General features: G+C 42.0%; 1 protein-coding gene across 1 annotated transcript in view; it reads left to right on the top strand.

Annotated features, from left to right (window-relative positions):
* The window catches only part of CAPN1 (calpain 1), a 39,638-nt gene extending 31,412 nt beyond the window's left edge, over positions 1–8,226 (top strand). The window contains exons 15-22 of the mRNA XM_069965566.1: positions 1,069–1,134; positions 1,784–1,841; positions 4,084–4,148; positions 5,334–5,402; positions 5,506–5,584; positions 5,657–5,773; positions 7,276–7,334; positions 7,667–8,226. Of these exons, the coding sequence (XP_069821667.1) occupies positions 1,069–1,134; positions 1,784–1,841; positions 4,084–4,148; positions 5,334–5,402; positions 5,506–5,584; positions 5,657–5,773; positions 7,276–7,334; positions 7,667–7,693 (540 nt within the window). The 3' untranslated portion in view covers positions 7,694–8,226. The remainder of the gene's footprint in view (positions 1–1,068; positions 1,135–1,783; positions 1,842–4,083; positions 4,149–5,333; positions 5,403–5,505; positions 5,585–5,656; positions 5,774–7,275; positions 7,335–7,666) is intronic.
* The last annotated feature ends 8,475 nt before the right edge of the window (positions 8,227–16,701 follow it).

Below are 16,701 nucleotides of genomic sequence, written 5' to 3'. Positions count from 1 at the left end.
CACAAATGTTAAAGGGTGTGAGGAATAAAACATATCAGGAAAGCATTTGAATCTGTATTGTCTAAAGGAAAGAAGGGAAAGGGGGGACATGATCGAAACCTTTAAATAGGTTAAATGACTAAATAAGGTTCAGGAGGGAAGTGTTTTTAGAAAAAAACAGAACTCAAGAACAAGAGGACACAGTGAGAGGTTAGTTGGGAAACAGATGAGAAACAACTTAAGACAATATTACTTTACTGAAAGAGTAGTAGATGCTTGGAATAAACTTTCAGCACATGTGTTAGGTAATCTGTAATAACTAAATGTAAACCTGCCTGAAATAGGCATATATCTATCATGAGATAATAATAAGTAATTACTATAAGGGCAGACTAGATGTGGACCAAGTGTTTTATTTTCTGCCAACAATCTTCTATGTTTCTATGGGGAAGATTTCCTTTTTTGGGAGAGATTCTAGCTTGGCTATTACATGCTGTCTCCAACAGATGGCACCAGAGAGCTACATTACATATCCTTTTTCATGACCTTAGGAAATGCACGTAGCTATAATCTAGAGCCCAGTATAGAAATGGCACTGTGACATGATAATAATAATGTTTAATTTATTCTCCCCATATAACACAATATACAGTAATATAAAACGTCATTTTTTGAATAAAATTCTTCCCATGTTACAGAGTCACTTGCTTATCATTCTGTACAAGTTCTAGGTATTGAAATGTCACCACATAGACAGCAGGGGCAGAATCTCCATGATTAATAAATATTTCATCATGCAAAAATAGCTCTGAAATTTTCCCAATACAATGCTTCCTTTATTTGTTTGGAGATAAAGGGTTCACCATTGCAAAATGGCTTTAAAACCTGGATAAAGGCATATAAATTATAATTCATATAATTATATGTTACGGATGGCACAATAGCTCCCCTTTCCTCATATACCTGCTCAGTCTTTGCCCTCCCCATTATAAGAAGTATATGGCTGCTCTGTATCTGCCTCTAGCTGTGTCTCAATGTTAACGTTTGTTGCCTGACTATTAAAATATTTCTTAATATTTTGTCTGAAAGGAAAACTTATCTGAAAGTCAGCTTGACGAAGCATTCAAGACCCTATTCCGGCAGCTTGCTGGAGCGGTATGATTTTATTACAACTATTTTCATATATAAGTACAGGCATAGGGACTTCTATGGGGTATCCTTAGAGATCAAACCTGCACAGTTTAGGGCCCTATTATATGAAGTGATTATCGGCTGAACATCGCCCTATGTATGCTTTTCTTTACACAGTGAATGATAAGTGTTAGGGTAAAAACAGCTGCCTTTTGGGCGACGTCAGTGCTTCTGTAACTCATGATATCAGCTCTTCTCTGGGAAAATACTGTAGGTGCAGCTGACAACCAATCCTTAAAGGGAACCTGTCATGTCTAAATGAACTCTAATTTGTATAGTTGTTTACTAATCTGGACTCTCAAATATCTAAGGATCACTTATTATTTATTCATGTAGCTCATATAGAGCTGTCTATCACTAAGCAGGACCGCCCACTTAACTATTTAGCCCAGAATGAGCAGAGATTTGTATGAACAAATGAAAAGTTATCCTAGGACTTTCCCCCAAAAACTATATATCAATCTGCTCAGCTCCTGCTCTATAACATGACACCTGCATAATGGACTACAATCCGCACTGTGACAGGTTTTCTTTAAGGTGGTGATCAGCAAGTACATAGTGAATATTTATCTATTAGAGATATGACTGATACATATTTCTTTATTATATACAGGATATGGAAATAAGTGTACTGGAGCTACAGTCCATCTTAAACAAAATCATGGGCAAACGTAAGTATATCCTCCAGTACATAGAAAAAGGGAAGCAATAGGAGTTCTAGGACTTACGGTGGCTGCAGAAGGTGTACGGAGCCCGAAGGCTGCCTGGATAACATGGATACAGCCATAGCTTGAATCCATATTTTCCAGGAGTCTCTTGGGCTGCATCCAACTTCAGCAGCCACTGGTGATCAAATGCAGCATGCTTGGGTTCGAATGAACCCAAGCGTGCTTGAGATTTGCTGAACTGTTTACTTTTATTGTATACTTTTTGTTGTTGCATAGAAACTAAATATTAATATGACATATAGTGAAAATATTGTATCTAACACTATAACAGCAAAACAGTATGTATTGTAATATTGGATTTCTTATTCATATCACTAGGTGTATAGAACTAATAAATGTAGTTTAGGTGTTGCCTATGATTAAACAACATAGCCAGGTTTTAAAAAGTGATGACCTATCATCTAAATGGCTGTCTGTATAATATGGACAGCGCTGTGATTTCCAGCACTGCTGCCGATCAGCAGATTAAAGAGGTTGCAGAACTCATGCGAGTTCTGGAGCCTCTTTATTTACCTTTGTTCATACCTGTAATTGTCATATTTTTGGTAGCACTGGTGCAAGGTACTCCAGCCTTGTCTGGTCCACTTGACTAGAACAGCACTGCCACTAGTAACATCATGACAATCGCAAGTACTGTATGAGCTAAGGTAAACATTAACCCCTTAAGGTCAAAGCCTATTTTCGTTTTTGCGCTTTTGCTTATTCCATTTTAAGTTTAAAAGTCCATAGCGCTTGCATTTTTTCACCTAGAGACGTATATGAGCGCTTATTTTTTGCGAAACCAATTGTACTTTGCAATGACAGGCATTATTTTTCCATAACATATGCTGCGAAACCGGAAAAAAATCATTTGCGCTGTCAAATTGAAAAAAAAAACAAATTTGTTTTGATTTCGGGGAGTTTTGCATTTACGCCGTCCGTCCTATGGTAAAACTGACTTGTTATGCATGTTCCTCAAGTCGTTACGATTACTATGATATATAACATGTATAACTTATATTGTATCGGATGGCCTGTAAAAAATTCAAACCATTGTTAACAAATATACGTTCCTTAAAATCGCTCCATTCCCAGGCTTATAGCGCTTTTATCCTTTGGACTATGGGGCTGTGTGAGGTGTCAGTTTTTGCGCCATGATGTGTTCTTTCTATCGGTACCTTGATTGCGCATATACGACTTTTTGATCGTTTTTTATTAAATTTTTTCTGGATTTGATGCGACCAAAAATGCGCAATTTTGCACTTTGGAATTTTTTTGCGCTGACGCCGTTTACCGTGCGAGATCAGGAATGTGATTAATTAATAGTTCGGGCGATTACGCGCGCGGCGATACTAAATATGTTTATTTATTTATTTATTAATTTATATTTATAAAATGGGAAAAGGGGGGTGATTTGGACTTTTATTAGGGGAGGGGATTTTTTATTAATAAAAACACTTTTTTACTTTTTTTTTGACTGTAACTAGAAGCCCCCCTGGGGGACTTGTATATAGACAGCACTGATCTCTCATAGAGATCAATGCTGTGTATATACACAGCAAAGATCGATTAGATCGGTCATAGATTACTATGGCCTGCTGCAGGCCATAGCAATCTATTGCCGAGCCGGGATCAGCGTCATTCCGACGCTGAGGCCCGGCACGGGCAGAAGAACGGATCTCCCCCCCGCGATCGCATCGCGGGGGGGAGATCCGTCCCACTAGACACCAGGGACGTGCGGCGCAGTGCCTCTGAGTGCAGCTGTCAGGTTTGACAGCTGCACTTAGAGGCTTAATTAGCCGTCGCGGCAACGGGACCCGCACCGGCTAATAGAGGCACTGCCCGGCTGCACGTGTCAGCCGGGATCAGCGACGTTCAGAGCGCGGTCCCGGCGGGACCCCGCTCTGAACACCCCGAGCGGCACCATGACGTATCAGATACGTCATGGGTCGCTAAGGGGTTAAAGGGGCTGATGGTGGGGATGTCCCAGAAATCAGACCTCCACTGATATTGATTGCCTATTTTAAGACCATCAATATATAAGTCTATGGAAATCCTGGTAAAAATTTTTTAGTTTTTTTGTTTTAACTCAGATTTGAATCAGATGATGAACTGGACAAAGCTGGACACTAAATGACACTAATCTATAATACTGGACAACCCCATAATAATATCCATATTATTTTCATCATGATCTTATTTTCAGATAAAGACCTTCGCTCCAAAGGTTTTAGCGTGGAGTCTTGCCGCAGTATGGTGAACCTTATGGATGTATCTTTTATTGTGATATTTTTTATGGTTGTTATACTTCTACTTTTTACCCGCTTATTTGGCAGTGCACAGAGGCGCAGCTAGTATAAGAAGGACTTGTGGTATTGCTAGTAGTCCCCACAGTCCCCAGTTATTCCCCTCTAATGTCCTATTCTTACAGGGAGAGGCTTACTTGCACACCCCTTAGCAGAAATGCTATCTCAAAACATCCTCTCACTAGAGAGGCTAGCTCTCCAGAAACACATCCTCTCACTAAAGAGGCTAGCACTCCACAAACACATCCTCTCACTAGAGAGGCTAGCACTCCACAAACACATCCTCTCACAGGTTAACTCTACACAAACACATCCTCTCACTGGAGAAGCTAGCTCTCCACAAACACATCCTCTCACTAGAGAGGCTAGCTCTCCACAAACACATTCTCTAACTAGAGAGGCTAGCTCTACGCAAACACATCCTCTCACTAGAGAGGCTAGCTCTACACAAGCACATCCTCTCACTAGAGAGGTTAGCTCTCCACAAACACATCCTTTTGCTAGAAAAGCTTGCTTTCCACAAACACATCCTCACACTAGAGAAGCTAGCTCTCCACAAACACATCCTCTCACTAGAGAGGCTAGCTCTCCACAAACACATCCTCTCACAGGCTAGCTCTCCACAAACACATCCTCTCACTAGAGAGGCTAGCTCTCCACAAACACATCCTCTCACTAGAGAGGCTAGCTCTCCACAAACACATCATCTTACTAGGAGAGTCTGCACTAAACAGTGCAGAAGCTAGACCAGAGCAAACTTTTCACTGGCAAGTATCTAGATTTGTGTATGGATCCACCATTGCTCACAGCCATACCTACCACATTTCACCAGTGCAGTCTGGTAGAAAGCATCATGTATAAGGACACATATGCAACAAGGAATTGGTCAAACATTACCCAATTACAGGCCCTGCAGAAATCGCAGTGGGACACTGCTCCGTCTCCTATTGTATAACATACAGTTTAGAATTACTTGTTACACAATGCTTCGGAATTGCAAATAGTTCAGCTTGTAATCTGTCACATGTCACAGATAAAATAAAGTTAGCATTAAGTAATAAGTACATACTATAAGTAATGTGTTTCGCAGGTCATCATTGTTAAAGAAGTTGAAAAATTATAGATGTTTTCTTTAACTCTGATGTCACAGAAAGATGGAAATGGAAAACTAGGAATGGTGGAGTTCAATGTCCTGTGGAATAAGATTAAGAATTATTTGGTAAGATGTCAGGGTGCTGCGGTTGTGTTTAGACACTGTGATGGTAGATCAGATGTGGCAGGCTGTAGAGTACCATTCACATATCTTCTTCATGTTTTATTAGACTGTGTTCAGGAAATTTGACATGGATAAGTCTGGAAGCATGAACGCCTATGAGATGCGTCTGGCGGTGGAGTTTGCAGGTTGGTTTCGTGTCACTTTGGTACATTGAATGAACAGCTGTCCTATGATTATTGAACAATTTTTTTCTCTAGGTTTTAAACTGAGCAATTCCCTGCACCAGCTGATCATCACCCGATACGCAGAGCCTGACCTGGCAGTGGATTTTGATAGCTTTGTGTGTTGTCTAATCCGGTTGGAGACCATGTTTAGTAAGTGGGCTTCCAGTTTAAAAATTCTATCCTTTTGCATTGTGATCCACATCACAGTATTTCTCACAGTGCAGCTTCTCAGGAATTATGTTTTTTTTTCTCATTATGGCATGACCGATCACTGGCAAAAAAATATTGCAATATACAATATGATGGTGGTGGATAATAGAAGTTTTTTTTAAAGGAATTATTCATTTTTTAAGAAAACTTTGAAAGGAGGTTGCTGGGGGCGACTAAGACAATTCTACTTTACACCTTTTTGATAAATCTCCCCCTGGTCTATTCTCGCCTAACCCACTATTTCTCTAATAACTCTCTAATCGACCCTACAGCCTGGCTTCAGGTCCCTTTATACCACTGAAGCCGCTCTCACCAAGGTGTCAAAATATTATTATTAATTTATTATTACTATAATTTTTTGTTGTACTATTGTTTAGGCTGGTTTTACAGTCTCATATTATGGCTGTATCCTGTGATTCTCCTTAGCTAACCCTTAATCACCATAGTTCAGTCGAGCTGTGATACAAAAGCTGAAATGCAGCTGTATTAAAAGGGTACTCCATTGAAAACCTTTTTTTTCTTTTCAAATCAGTTGGTGTTAGAAAGTTATGGTGGTTTTACACGGAACGATTTATAGTTCGAATTTGCACGATAACGATCGCATTTGAGCGATAATCGTTCCGTGTAAATGCAGCGAACGATCAAGCGACGAGCGAGAAATCATTCATTTTGATCTTTCAACATGTTCTCAAATCATTGTTGATCGTTCGCAAAAACTTTGCAGATCGTTCAGTGTAAACAGTCTTTTAACGATTTCACCTATGTGTGAGATAGGCTTAAGCGATCGCAAAACGATCGCATAACGATTTTTCGGTACGATGTATCGTTCCGTCTAAACGCTGATCGTTGTAAAAAAACATTGTTCATTCAAAATCGTTAATTGTGCGATCGGGCGAATTATCGCTCCGTGTAAAACCACCATTATACAGATTTGTAAATTACTTGCATGTGAAACTCTCTAGTCATCCAGTACTTATCAGCTGCTGTATGTCCTGCAGGTAGTGGTGGATTCTTTCTAGTCTGACACAGTGCTCTCTACGGCCACTTCTTTCTATGTCAGAGACTGTCTAAAGCAGTAACAAATCCCCATAGAAAACCTCTCCTGCTCTGGACAGTTCCTGACATGGACAGAGGTGGAAGCAGTGAGCACTGCTTCAGACTAGAGAGAATACACCGCTTCCTGCAGGGCATACAGCAGCTGATAAGTAGAGTTGAGCAAACTTCAAGCTTATTTGGGTTCGAAGTCCGCTCAGTACTGATAAGTATTGAAAGGCTTGAGAACTTTTAAATAGAAATCCTGTACAAATCTGTATAACATTCTGACACCAGTCAATCTGAAAACATTTTATTTCTCCACAGTACCCCTTTAATACGAATGCCATAGTTGCACAGTAATGACAGTAAATGATCTGTGACGTAATATAGATTTTCTTCTCTCTTAGGATTCTTCCAGGGGATGGACACAGATAAAGATGGTGTCATCAACTTCACCCTCTTCACGGTAAACCCTCCAATGACTCATATTAGCCTTGATATAAAATCACTTCTGACCTATAGTATAATGCTATGAATACAAACAATACAAATAATAAAACGACACTGTACAAACTTTACAACAGTTGTAAAGTTTTTAAAGTTTTTTGGATTCTTTTTGTTTTAAAGTTTCACGGTCGTTTCAAAAAACATGTCCAAAGTTTTGATCAGTCCAGATCTGAGTGTTCAGACCCTGGCCATTTGCGAGAACCAGTCAGTGTCAGTGAAAACAGTCAGGCGCACATGTTTGGAATGGCAGGTATTTCATGCTTTTAAATATCTTTTGTTACCTCATTGCAGTGGCTCCAGATGACTATGTTTGCATAATAAAATCCTCGTCCTGCATGGGCTGGATCCCTGAACGCTCCTGTCCTGTAATCAAGTGCAAGTGCCTTTTCACTCGCTGCCCCTGTGCCAAAGCAATACAATGAAGACATGCCTCTCCGCCGTCTCCTTCCTGCATATGTTCCTGCGTGGCCTCTCCTGTCTGAGTAGAATCCGTTCATTGTATATCGCCAACATTTTCTTGCATCTTCCTTTACTTTTAGAGTCAGAGAGAAATCTTAGAGCAATGGTCTCCAACCCTGGTTCTACAGCTGTTTTGAAATGCCAGCTCCTATTAAGCTGTTAGGGCATGCTGGAAGTTGTAGTTAAGCTGGAGCGACATAGGGTGGGGAACACAGTCTTAGAGTTTTGCCAGCGGTCAGATGTCTTATGTTACACTAGATGCCCTTTCTTGTTTTGTACTGGTTTTGAAAGCCAAAATAAAGACTATTATTCTGTAAGAAGATAGCAATACTCATGAACTGTATATAGAATATTGCATTGCTTATACAATACAGACTTTTATATAACTAAAAGCCAGTTTTCTGAAGTTTTTAGACATTATGTAAACTGTGATAAAACAATACATAGGACTTATAGGTAATGAATACATAGAAAAAGAATGAATATATCCATAAACAATCCCATAGAAACGCTGAACAGAAAACTGTATTACTTACATCATCCTGTTCAGCCAATCTCCTAATATGCATCAGACTAGGATTCTTGCCACACCCCTCCCCCCGCCCTTCAGCTGCTGATTTACAGTTGCCTGCCTATACACAGTATGGATAGATAACTGCCAATCAGCAGCTGGTGGGCGGAGTTTTCTGCTTGATTGGGAGGACATTGTAGGGAGCCATGTTCTAGGTTTTACATTGGGCCTCAAGAACTTTTTTGATTTTCCTTGCTTTTAGTGGCTTATTGGTTCTTGTCTTCATGGTTCCTGTAATTGCAAACAAAAATGTGGAGCTTTTTCTATAACCAGCGGAATTTCATGGTAGGTAGGTAAAGTCACTGAAAATGAAATAGTCCAATAAAATTTTCCTTTTATTAATTATGCTTCTAAAAACCGACAAGATACCAAACATTAAGTCTTTGCAGCCATCACCTTTGCACTTTTAACTGTGCCAACAATTATCACACACCATATTAAGTCTTTATATACTTGCGTTATACACCTTTGCTTGCCTGTAGTTAACAACTAGTCACCAGGTCTTGCATTATTCACTGTATCGTGTTTTTTCCACATGTAACGTTTCTTCTTGCACACATCACTATTCCAGGATTTAGTCCATACAGTTTAGACCTTATGCCCATATTGCACATATTACTACTTTATATATTGCACTTTTTTCTAGGATGTCTCAGTTACTACACACTTCATCCTCTGGACTCACTAATTATTGTACAATCCTTGTCCCAATTTATGATTAAAGTCACATATTGGGAAATTGACGACTAGGACCTGGAAAAATCTAGAAGTCCTGCTTCTTCTTGCTTTGTGCTAGTGACCAGAGACGACCCCATAGACCTGGAAATCCTTCTCAGTTGTGCAGACAGAGCGGGAAGAGAACATACTTGGCATACAAGTGATTTGTGGAGGGGTCTCCACGACATGTCAATAGGTTTTTCAAGTGAAGGTGCCCATTTAAAGAAATATGGCAAAGAACGCAAGACTCGGGGAGGGGGGCGGGAAGGGGATCTCTGCAAAGTTGCTTTCTTTTATCACTGGAAATAGTCTGAATGGGCAAGGATAAGAAATTTACGCTATCTGGGCTGTGCATTTAGGGCCAAGAATTGCCTTTTTCTCTAGACCTCCTGTTTCACATTCACAAGTACAGGAGGGATAATACAGGGTGGGCAACTCCTAGACCACATGTTAATCTAGTTTTTTATTCAGCATTTTTGCAATAAGACAACAGGACCAACAAGGATGATGATATTGGTAATTTTCTATTTTTCAGACACAGAAACAATAAATGAGGTCCCTTAGTGTGCGTTCACACGTACAGGATCTGCAGCAGATTTGAAGCTGTAGATTCAAAGCAAATAAATTCTGGGCCATCATATCTGCTGCAGATCCTGTACGTGTGAACGCTTCCTTAAAGGGGCAGGATAGGATAAGAAAATATCTGTTTTTTGTTTTTGTTTTTTTATCAGAAAGAGCACCATTCCATGGTTTGTCTGGTATTGTAGCTTTTCAGTATTTGATTGAAACTGAGCTTTAATACATTGCAGACATTGCCTATGTTTATAGAAAAAAAAGCTGAAAGACTCTCCTTTACCTGTGGCAGTAAATCACTCAGGCAACATCATCTTCCCAAGTTGTTTGCAATACACAGTCTCTACACTTATCCATTATTAAGCTGTTCAATATTCATTTTGCAATGCAACTAGTTTCCGCCAGAATTACTAAACCTGTAATAAAAGACATTTTATGTTCTGCCTCAATGAATATCCAAGCACTTTGGAATCAAACACTAAACTTATAGAGACAACTCATATCCAACAATTGTTTTGAAGGAATTCACTGTTCCGAGGTTCATCAATGCATCTTTTCAATGGTTGCCAGAATAATTTAGTACAGGAGTCACAAATTAATAGTTCAGTCTATGAACTCAGTAATGAGTGTGCAATGTGTGCCCAGTCTCCTAAACCAGCCTTGTCCAGTCAGGTGCCATACACACTATCGGTGTGTTCTGTATAAACTACAGCATGGAACTTGAACTGCACAAGGTGTAACATGTGCAAAACATAGTGAATTTCATTATCTAGAACATGATATACAGATGTAGCAGATCTAACTTTGCTTAGGAAAGCTATTCCTTTAACCCCTTAAGGACCGGGCCTAAAATGGCCTTAAGGACCGGAGCAAATTTATGAATATGACCTGTGTCACTTTATTCATTAATAACTTCGGGATGCTTTTACCTATCCGGCTGATTCTGAGATTGTTTTCTCGTGACATATTGTACTTCACATTTCTTGTAAATTGGAGTCGATACTTATAACGAATCTTTATGAAAAAAACCAAAATAACGTGAAAAATTGTAAAAAAATGCATTTTTCCAACTTTAAACCTTTTCTGCTTATACAGAAAATGGTTATGCCACATAAATTATATATTAAATAGCATTAGCAACATGTCTACTTTATGTTGGCAGCATTTATTAAACTATATTTCATTTTTTTTAGACAATAGAAAGCGTAAAACATTAGCAGCAAATTTCCAAATTTTCAGTAAAATTTCAAAATCAGATATTTTTAGGGACCTGTTCAGGTTTAAAGTGTATTTGAGGGGCCTGTATGTTAGAAAGCCCCAAAAAGCACCCCATTTCAGAAACTGCACCCCCCAAACTCTGCAAAAGCAGATCCAGAAAGTTTTTTAACCCTTTAGGGGAGTCACAGAAATAAAAGCTAAGTGTGTAAGAAATTTGAAAATTTTAATTTTCTGTGCAGAGATTTTATTGTAATCCAATATTTTTCATAATTATAAACTTATTACCAGAGAAAAGCACCCCAATATTTATTGCCCCGTTTCTGCAGTTTATAGAAATACCCCATATGTGACCCTATTGCGCTATTTGACGCAACCACAAGCCTCAGATATAAGGGAGTGCCTAGTGCATTTTAATGGCTCCGTTATATTTGGTCATTTCTGACTGTACCACTTCAGGTTTGCAGAGGCTCTGGGGTGCCAAAACCTAAAAAACACCCCTAAAGGGACACCATTCAGAAAACTACACCCCTCAAGGAATGTAACAAGGGGTGCGGTGAGCATCTGGACCCCACAGGTGCTTCACAGATTTTCCCAACAACATGGCGTGAAAAAAGACAAAAGTATTTTTTACACTAAAACGTTGTTCTAGACTTCAATTTTTCATTTTCACAAAGGGATAAAAGGAAAAAAAAAACACAAAACATGTAGCGGAGTTTCTCCCGAGTACGGAAATACCCCACATGTGGACATAAAGTGCCAAGCGGGCGCAGGACGAGCCTCCAAAGGGAAGGAGCGCCAATTGGCCTTTGCAAGCTGGATTTTACTGGAATGGATTTCAAGGGCCACGTCGCATTTACAGAGCCCTCGTGCTGCCAAAACACTGGAAACCCCCCACAAGTGACCCCATTCTGGAAACTACACCCCTCAAAGAATCTAACAAGGGGGGCAGTGAGCATATGGACCCCACTGGTGACGGGCACAAATGTGGAACAATGTGACGTGAAAGTGAAAAATTTCATTTTTTCACTTTCACGGCAAAAATGTGCCCGTCATCAAGGGGTCCATATCCTCATTGCACCCCTTGTTAGATTCCTTGAGGGGTGTAGTTTCCAGAATGGGGTCACTTGTGGGGGGTTTCCACTGTCTTGGCAGCACAAGGGCTCTATAAATGCGACATGGCGTTCATCATCCATTCTAGCCAAATCCAACCTCCAAAATCCAAATGGCGCTCCTTCCCTTCGGAGGCTTGCCCTGCGCCCACATGGCGCTTTATGTCCACATGTGGGGTATTTACGGACTCGGGGGAAATTGCTCTAAACATTTTGTGTGTTTTTTTCTCTTTTAACCCCTTGTGAAAATAATAAATTCAAGGCTAGACCAACATTATAGTGTAAAAAATGTAATATTTCATTTTCACGCCACATTGTTCCATATTTGTGTCCGTCACCAGTGGGGTCCATATGCTCACTACACCCCTTGTTACATTCCCTGAGGGGTGTAGTTTCCATAATGGGGTCACTTGTGGGGGGTTTCAACTGTCTTGGCAACACAAGGGCCTTTTAAATGCAACATGGCTCCTCGAAATTGATTTCAGCCAAATCCAACCTCAAAAAACCAAATGGCGCTCCTTCCCTTTGGAGGCTTACCCTGCACCCGCATGGCGCTTAATGTCCACATGTGAGGTATTTCCGTACTCAGGGGAAATTGCTCTACAAATTTTGTGTTTTTTTTATTTTTTAGCCCCTTGTGAAAATGAAAAAATCAAGACAAGATTAATGATTTAGAGTAAAAATTTAAAACAAATTACACCAAATGTTGGTCTAGCCTTGATTTTTTTCCATTTCCACAAGGGGTTAAAAAAGAAAATAAACGCAAAGCGTGTAGGGTAATTTCCCCTGAGTACGAAAATACCCCACATGTGGACATAATGTGCCATATCGGCACAGGGCAAGCCACCAAAGGGACAGAGCGCCATTTAGAGGCTGGAATGGAGGATGGAGGCCATGTCGCAATTACAAAGCTCCTGTGCTGCCAGGACAGTAGAAACCCCCCACAAGTGACCCCATTCTGGAAACTACACCCCATAAGGAATCCAACAAGGGGTGCAGTGAGCATATGGACCCCACTGGTGACGGGCACTTACGTAGAACATGTGCCGAGAAAATAAAAAATACAACTTTTTTCATTTTCACGTCTCAAATGTGGCCGTCACCAGGGGGCCATATCCCCGCTGCCCCCCTTGTTAGATTCCTTATGGGGTGTAGTTTCCAGAATGGGGTCACTTGTCGGGGGTTTCTACTGTCCTGGCCGCACAGAGGCTCTGTAATTGCATCATGGCATCCTCTAATGGGAATGGCGGCCATACCTATTTAGCTGGGGAAAAAGGGACAATTCTAATTTATTTGGGGGTATTGGGCCAATTATTAGTTTATAAGGTTGAAAATGACAGGTGTCCATCAAACTCAACCTGTGTTGATCCAGAGGAAGGCAAAAAACCCTCGTAAGGCAGACAACAGTAGCCTCATCACAGGGAAAAAATTCCTTCCGACTCCATAATGGCGATCAGAATAATCCCTGGATCAACGTGACCCCTGAAATAGGAATAAGGGACAGAATTTAGATAATGTAGAACCCCAGTGACGTGTGGTGCGCCTTGGAGCGATCCAGTATGCAGAGGACGGGGTGATCAGGACAGGTGTCACACTGGAAAATGGCGTCCTTCCTGATCCCCCTGTTACGCCACACTCTGCACTTCTTCTGGGGTCTCCTTTTTTCCAGTGTGGGGGACGTCACCTGGAAAATGTTGTCCTGGTGCGATACGGGGTCCTTCATATCCAGAAGCGCTGGGTCCGCTCCATGGCTGCTAAATATTAGGGCTCTATTACTGCTTCTGATATGTTCGGATCATGCCGCAAGCTACAGGGCAGCGAGGGATCGGAAGAGGGGGTGCTGGTATAAAAGTTATCCCCGTACAGGTGGTAACCTTTATCCAGCAGTGGGAAGATCAGTTCCCGGACGATCTTCCCACTAACTCAGAGGATGGGCGGGGAGGGGGCATCTGGGGGCATCTGGGGCTGGATTTGGGTGTCCCTTCCTTCATACACTCTAAGTGCACACTGCGGAATGGCGAAGGATAACCCTTTGTGCATTCCGCAGCTGGCACCCACCAGCAGACTGATGCGGGTGCGCGTCTCCGTCCGTGTCATAGACTCCATTCTATGCACGGGCGGATTCCGCTCTCCGTCAAATGTGTTCATTCTTTGGACGGACGATGGAATCCGCCCAAGCATAACATGGAGTCTATGACACGGGTGGAGACGCGCGCCTGCATCAGTCCGCCGGCGAGTGCCAGCTGCGGAATGCACAAAGGGTTATCCTTCGCCATTCTGCAGTGTGCACGTACCCTAAATCTGTAAGTGTACCCAGAGGTAGGCTCACAGAGTTTGTAGAATTTCACGCCATACCGTGATCTCTTATTGGGACGGTACTGGCGGAAAAGACGTGTCTGGGGGGGCAGCGTACGCTACGCTACCCCCAGACACGTCACTGGATGATGAGGATGAGGATAAATGGAGGAACAAAGGACCCCCCCATTCATCCTCACTGGCTGTTTCGGTGTCGGAGGCAATAATAGCGTATGCGTCCGACACCAAAAACACCCTGGGGGTCATCTTTATACGGGGATTGGTATATGGGGTATGTAGTGGTGTAGTGTAAAACTTTATTCCGTGTAGTGTAATGGTGTTTTTTACATGTTTTTTTAACATTAAGTATAAAAAAAAAAAACTACGCCAAGAAAGGAGTTGCTGATAAATGGCGCACTTATAAGCAGACCGTGGCTGTAGGATATAGGAAAAAAAACACTCTACGCCAAAAAGGAGGAGTTGCTGATCAGCGGCGCACTTACGTGCGATGCTGATCAGCACTCAGCGGCGATAGGGTGCGGAAAATAGAAAAAAAAAAAATTGGGAAAAAAAAAAAAAAATCTTTCTTCAACCCTATAGCTACTGATATGTGTATTATATACACTTATCAGCCGCTAGGGGGCAGTAGAACGCCAATTCCGGAAAAAGCCGAAGTTTGACGACGCTGGAGCCGATGATTACCGATGGGGACCGCCGGAAAAAGACGAAGACGCCGACGAAGACGATGACGCGTTCGGAACCCGGAAGTCGCGTTCGGAACCCGGAAGTCGCGATCGGGACGCTGGATCCGGTAAGTATGGGTCAATACCTGCTCTGGACACCTCAGCTACCTAGCTGAGGTGTCCACAGCAAGTATTTAACCCTTTCATGGGGTAGTTATATCGCCGTGATCGGCCGGCCACTCCCGGCCGGCCGGTCCCGGCGATCGGGACGTGGCACCGTGGCCACCGTTACTTTTAACAGTAATGGCGGTCGGTGTCGTCCTCGGACAGCACTGACCGCCATTGCTTTCCGGGCCATCGGGTCACCGGTGACCCGGAAAGCTGCAGATCGCCGCCATATGCTGATCTGAATTGATCAGCCAATAGCGGCGATCGTCAGCATGGGAGGGGTTAATCACCCCCCGTGCCGACAAGCAGGGATGGCCTGCTATGCTTTACTTTATCATGCTTTAAAAAAAGGGTTATAACCAGATCCAGTCTCCTAAAGGCAGCTTTTTAGTCTTGTGCTTCTTGGGGAAAAAAGAGACTAAGGGCCCTATTCCACCGGACGATTATCGTTCAGATTATGGTTAAATCGTTCGAATCTAAACGATAATCGTTCGTTTGCATAGCAATTAGCGACTAACGACCGAACGAGAAATCGTTGATCGTTTAAAAGACCTGGACCTATTTTTATTGTTGCTCATTCGCAAATCGTTCTCATTGAATAAGAAGCCGTTCGGTCGTTCGCAGTAGTGACAAACGCAATAGCGATGACAAAGACGACCGCAAGAACGATCATAAGTAACGATTATCGTTCCATGTAAATGGGTGAACGATTTCCGGTTATCTCGTAATAGCGGTCGTTTCGATTGTTTATAGTTAACGATTATGCAAACGATAATCGTCCCGTGGAATTGGGCCCTAAATGCATATATATATATATATATGTGTGTGTATATATATATATATATATATATATAATTTGCAAGCATGCTTTATATCACATCTACTGTTGTTTCAGATTTTGAAAGTTATAACAACAGTGACACTTTAAGGCAAATAATTGATACATCTAAATTCCCAAAAAATTTTTATGTAAGTCAAATTTTTGCTCCAACACCTACAAGTTAGATGGGTTGTGTTGGTCTCCAGCAGTCTTCAATTCTTAACTGGATTGAGGTCTTAACATTTACTAGTCCATTCAGAAATGCTTTAGAAGTATTTAGTGTCAGTGTGCTAGAAGGTGAACTGTAGCTATGCCCCTGGCAGTAAACAAAGTCTCTTAAGGCTGCGTTCACAGGCAACGGATCCGCAGCAGGTTTCTCGCTGCGGATCCCTGCCCTGTACACCCTATGGGCAGACAAACTTGCAGCATGATGGACATCCCGCTGCGAGTTTGTCAGCAGCCCACCCCGTTAACCCCCCGGCCGCCAGAGACTATATTTCACCTGGTCCCCGCTCTGGCTTGCTTCGGAGCTCCCGACACGTCCCACTCGACCAATCAGTGCGCTGCCCCGCCGCAGCGCACTGATTGGCTGAGCGGGACGTGAAGACACCGGGAGCCCCAAAGCAAGCTAGAGAGGGGACCAGGTAAAGCATAGCCTCTGGTAGCCTCTGGCTGCCGGGGGGTTAACGGGGTGGGCTGCTGACAAACTCGCA

The sequence above is a fragment of the Dendropsophus ebraccatus genome, chromosome 4, assembly GCF_027789765.1.
Source record: "Dendropsophus ebraccatus isolate aDenEbr1 chromosome 4, aDenEbr1.pat, whole genome shotgun sequence".
Classification (NCBI taxonomy): Eukaryota; Metazoa; Chordata; class Amphibia; order Anura; family Hylidae; genus Dendropsophus; species Dendropsophus ebraccatus.
This window is presented reverse-complemented; position numbering and strand designations above follow the sequence as displayed.